Below are 5,041 nucleotides of genomic sequence, written 5' to 3'. Positions count from 1 at the left end.
GTTGAATGGGAAATCTAGTCTGAACAAATTGGCACGCCTAGATGGGTTCTAGCTGCGTCCCACTTGACGCATGAGGGGCATACAATGCATAGGTCTGCAGTAAATGAGGCTTCGTCCCGTTGTATGCTCAACAAACTTAAATTTGTTTTGCATTTTTTTGTAGTGCGTGCAGTGTGTGCGTCTTCGTACTCTATGCTTTGTAGGTCTTCAACGGGACGCAGCTCTAACTTTTTTATCATAAACTAGGCTACCTTGGACCCTCAAGCAAAGCATGCTTTCTGCGAGCCTCGAGGTGACCAAGAAACAAGATGAGAGCCTAAGCAGTGTACACTTTTTGCTTGTCTTATGGAGCTAAAATGGCAGCCTTAAAGTTGTTGTGGAACCTTCAAAAGAGAGTTTATTTTTTCTCAAACACGACGTGGCGCGCAGGCTGATGGGAGCCTTTGAACTTGGAAGAAATATACGGCAGTGTCGGAGCCTCGGATGAGAAAAGCTAGCAAAGATTTGATATGTCTTTGCGCGCACGAGTCTCTTTCCCCCTCCCAGGCCTCCCTTTTCTCGCGCTCTCTCTCTCTCTCTCTCTCTTGATGTCATCACTGGTGATTCTCTTTCTCTCTCTCTCTCTCTCTCTTTTGATGTCATCACTGGTGATTCTCTTACAGTAGGTGGTAGACGCAAAGTTTGACTTTCAGAAATTCTCTTTTGACGATCCACGTGCCGTGTGCATAGGTGCTGACGTGGAGCCCACGTGGGCAGACGCTTTCTCTAACCGCCCAAGTTCCCATTGCGGTTCTGTTCCCTGTACGAGAAAGTACGTAATTATACAGCAGGGGCGTCGGTCCACAATTTGTTGCGATGCGGTCACCGCGCAGTGTCCTCTACAAATATATCCATCGGAGGAAGAAAGCGTGCGCACAGCCCGAACGTCGCTGGACTCTCTGTGTGTGATGCTATCATCTATGATCTGGGATTGTCCGTCCTCCAGGCAATTGCTGATTTCATTGGAATAGAGCGCCATAGACAAGTCGATTCACCTTCAAGGATCATGTATCCTTTAGTGCACCTTTCTGCCAGCGGCCCGGCGAGGGCGGTTAACGCTCGCCTCCTTCCACAGGATCTTTCGAGATGGCCTGCAAACAGTTTAAAGCCCTGTACTCATGGAGGCGCACGTGTTTTGCCTCTTCCTTCTGTGAGACCGCCAACCGATCTTGGAAGCTAACACTAAAAGTCTCTCAACGAAGGCATGGTACTCGCACTCGCAGGGTCACTTCCACAATTAGCAAACGAGGACGCCTGACGGGAGCTCACCTGACTAGAGCTGCACTTAATCTTTGGGGTGGGTATCAAGCTATCTCCCCCAGCCTCTTGCTGCAAGTTGCTGCGCGTCAAGCAAAGCCTCGCAATGCTCCCAAATATGTCTTTTCTGGCTACTTGCTGGGTCCGCATGCGCCTTCATTTGACTTACACGCTTCTAGAAGGTTATAGTAGACTCTAGATATCAAATTTTCACAGTAGTGGCTTGCAAAGTGGCGCATAAGGACGCTGGGCTCGAGCCAGGCAACACCAATGTGATAGTGGCTGAGTCAGATCTGGAAATCTCAAGCTTTACCAATGGGGCCTTCTCTAGGAATTCACGAACGGAAATGTCCACGATCGTTTCTGCCCTCTCACACGTTTCTGGTGGCGCCCCTTCACCTTCATCACAACTCCAGCCGTTGGCTCTCCCTGCAGGCCGACCGTCTGTTCTGGCTTCTGTCGCTTCCCTGGCTATGGTGTCTCATGGTTCATCGTCCTCTCTCTCTTTGTCGTCCACAGCAATATGCACATCGATCGCACCTGCTGTTCGGGGAGCTGCTATGGCACGGGCATCAGAGCCATGGTTACTGAGCGCGGCGCAGCCTGTCTTTCTTCAAGAAGATTCTTCGTTAGGCTTGCCCGGTGCAAGACCAGGCTGGAAGCTAGACGCCCCTAATCCCTGCAGTTCGCTTCTACAGCAGCCACCTCGGCAGCGATCTGGCCGCTATTCTGATCCACCTAGATCGTGCCCTTCGTCGGACCAGGACGTGGATACGAGCACGTTGATGACACGGTTCAGTTCTGGCTCGACGGCGCCTTCGGATCAACCATCTTCTAGTACACAATCCGCGAGCTGTGCAGGTGCGGGGGGAGCTGTTTTTACAATTTTTTGTTATGAAGTCATTTCAACGTCTTTTAATTGAGCTCACAGGGGTGATGGATGGTTGCAGAAGCAGGTGCGGGCGTCGAAGATTGCAGGCAGGAAAGGAGTGGACAGCGAGAGCAGGCAGAGTCGAGGATGGAGTTCGCTGGGAGGCGGGAGCCGGAGGAGGGGGCAGAGGAAAATCAAGATGTGAAGAGGTCTCCAGGTCGGGAACGGCTGCCCACAGAGCCACCGCCCAAGAGGAGGCGCTACAGAGGCGTGCGGCAGCGGCCATGGGGAAAGTGGGCGGCGGAGATCCGAGATCCGCGGAAGGCAGCGCGGGTGTGGCTGGGCACTTTCGAAACAGCAGAGGATGCCGCCCGAGCCTACGATCAGGCGGCGCTCAGCTTTAGAGGCACGAGAGCCAAGCTTAACTTCGCAGATTCTGCTACCCATTTTACCGCAGCCACAGCTAGTGCACCAAGCGGCTATAATTTCAGCAGGGGGCTATACGTCGGTTCAGGGGCAAGACCAGGCGCTGTTTATGCGGCTCCACACGGCTACAGTCAGCAGCACTTTTTGCAGCCTCGCCCGCCTCACCCCCACGGCGCAGGTACTGGAGGAGCGTATAGTCAGCATTCCTTTCAACCGACAGTTCATTCTCTACTGCCCCGTAATGTCCTGATCGGCGACCAACAGCGTTCCTCGCAACACAACGTAGGCTCAGGCACAGGTCATTCTCTGCCTCAGCCTGCTGGTGGCAGTTTCGCTTTCAGGGCGCAGCGTCCTCTACAGCAGCCAGACGTACAGCACTCCGCGTTCTCTCATCCTCGTTTCTTGCAGCCCTTAAACCCTGCGCCACAGCAGTTCGTAGCTGCCACTAGCATGCGGGCTAATTTGGCGCAGCTCCTGCTGCAAGATCACCGACATCAGGTAGCCCGAGAAAGCAATCAGTATCTCTTTGGTTTAAGGCCAGAAGCTGCAGCACCAGCTGGGATATTCGAAAGCTGGTCGATCAGGTCCTCGCCGGCGCAGATTGATAGTGCACAGCGCCCAGGTGGTGCTTCTACGGCACCAATGAGCTCCTCATACGGAACACCCTCAAGTTACGGCACAGACGTTTACAGAGCTTCTCTGCTGCATGTATCAGCTCCTTCATTCATGTGCAGAAGTACCGGACCTATCGCTGATCAGGGGCAGCCACCTGGATATAATTCAGTACTGCAGCAAGCTGGCGGCGCAGGAGCTGGTAGTTTTATTAGCCCCAGTTTCAGTGACAGCATTAACCCGGAGATGCAAGGCAGGTCTATGTTCCCTTTTACATCCGACTCATTCTATCATTTGGGTGCAGCTGTTTTAGGACCTGCATCAGCCCATCAACATATCGGGGACCCCGCCACTCAGCAGCTCCACAGGCAGTATCTGTCGCCAAGCACGCAGCCACTGCAAGCTGCGCCGCCAAGCACTGATCTTCAGCCGATGGGCATCAATCCACAACACTCTCTGCATAATATAATTGAGACGGGTTCAGTCAAATCAGAGAGCTTGAGTGCGTATCTGGACGCGTTCGATCAGGGTCACTCAGCTTTCCTAGATAGTCATACAGCTATATCCCATATCCTCCCCGATGAGTTACAGGCACCATTCGGTCATGTGACAGAGACGGGAGGCGGAGGCACACAACATTATAATGCAGGAGCAGGAGACTCTGATCCCCCTCCTTTCACTTGGCTCTCTCGATATAATAATCAGCATCATTCTTCATGATCTAGCAATTTGACAGCTGGCGTCCTGTTATAAGTAAGTGGTCTGTCCTTTGTCTACTCTTGACATGCGTGCAGCCGGCGTGCTTCTCTAATTAGTCTCTCACTCTTTTTGTAGCGCCACATAGCCGGGTTTTTCATCACAGGAATCGTGTCAATTCTGTTGTATTTCTTGAAATTTTTAGAGGTGCTACGATATAGGTAGGAAATAATTTTTTTACAGGTTTTTTATGTGGTCGATCATAAACATAACGTTGCTACGATATAGGTAGGAAATAAATCTTTTACAGGTTTTTTATGTGGTCGATTCAATTAGTGTCTCATTCTTTTTGTAGCGCCACATAGCCGGGATCTTCATCACAGGAATCGTGTCAATTCTATTGTATTTTTTGAAACTTTTAGAGGTGCTACGATATAGGTAGGAAATAAATCTTTTACAGGTTTTTAAGTGGTCGATCTCGTAATGAAATGTTGGCGTGGTATCACGTGCACGTTATAATTGTTTTATCAACCTGTACAAATTGTACCGTGTCATTCATCAAATTAGATTTCTGGAAATGCATTCCTCTCACTAACAAGTGGCACGCTTGTTAGTATATTATACTAGAACCCAAAGGAATTACAAATATTAGTCATGCTCATGACGAGCTATGACGTCTTTCAACAAACATTAGTCGAAGCTAATGTTTTAAATGGGATCTATTGTTGGGAGCATGTGGGGCGTTCGATGAGCATTTGTAAATTGAGAAAGTTTGTAAATTTGGAGCTAAAAGTAAATTCTGGTAGTTAGGGTTAGTTCACACCCCCCATCTTGAACCATGCTCTCCATATAGCAAGCCATGTCCTCTAACCACTACACTCACATCATGCATTTATTGAAATAGAGGCGATTCGGGTGTGTCATATTGTAAATGCGGACGGATTTGAAAATTTCGGACAATTTTGTAAATCGGACCGCTCGATCCAACGGTCCACAATCTTCGTCCCCAAGTTCTTCTTCCATCCTTGATCCCACTTGAACTTGCCCATGTGATATAGTCTTGAGGCTCCTCAAGGAGATACCATGATGGATTCAACTTCAATTTTTCTAAAGCTACTACCATGTTACCATGGCACAAAC

General features: G+C 49.8%; 1 protein-coding gene across 2 annotated transcripts; it reads left to right on the top strand.

Moving 5' to 3' along the window:
* Positions 1-900: 900 nt before the first annotated feature.
* Positions 901-4,244, top strand: LOC147448287 (uncharacterized). Of its 2 annotated transcripts, none has more exons than XM_086524138.1 (2): positions 901-2,157; positions 2,253-4,244. In XM_086524138.1, exons 1-2 carry the CDS (start codon positions 1,644-1,646, stop codon positions 3,923-3,925), a joined length of 2,187 nt encoding a protein of 728 aa, XP_086380264.1. In that variant the 5' UTR covers positions 901-1,643; the 3' UTR covers positions 3,926-4,244. The 2 variants fall into 2 exon arrangements, with proteins under 2 accessions (XP_086380264.1, XP_086380263.1); XM_086524137.1 differs by having other exon boundaries at positions 902-2,157; positions 2,247-4,244.
* The last annotated feature ends 797 nt before the right edge of the window (positions 4,245-5,041 follow it).

This window comes from Adiantum capillus-veneris, chromosome 11, assembly GCF_014529385.1.
Source record: "Adiantum capillus-veneris isolate H3 chromosome 11, ASM1452938v2, whole genome shotgun sequence".
NCBI lineage: Eukaryota > Viridiplantae > Streptophyta > Polypodiopsida > Polypodiales > Pteridaceae > Adiantum > Adiantum capillus-veneris.
The sequence above is the reverse complement of the archived record's forward strand: the minus strand, read 5'-3'. Positions and strand labels throughout refer to the sequence as shown.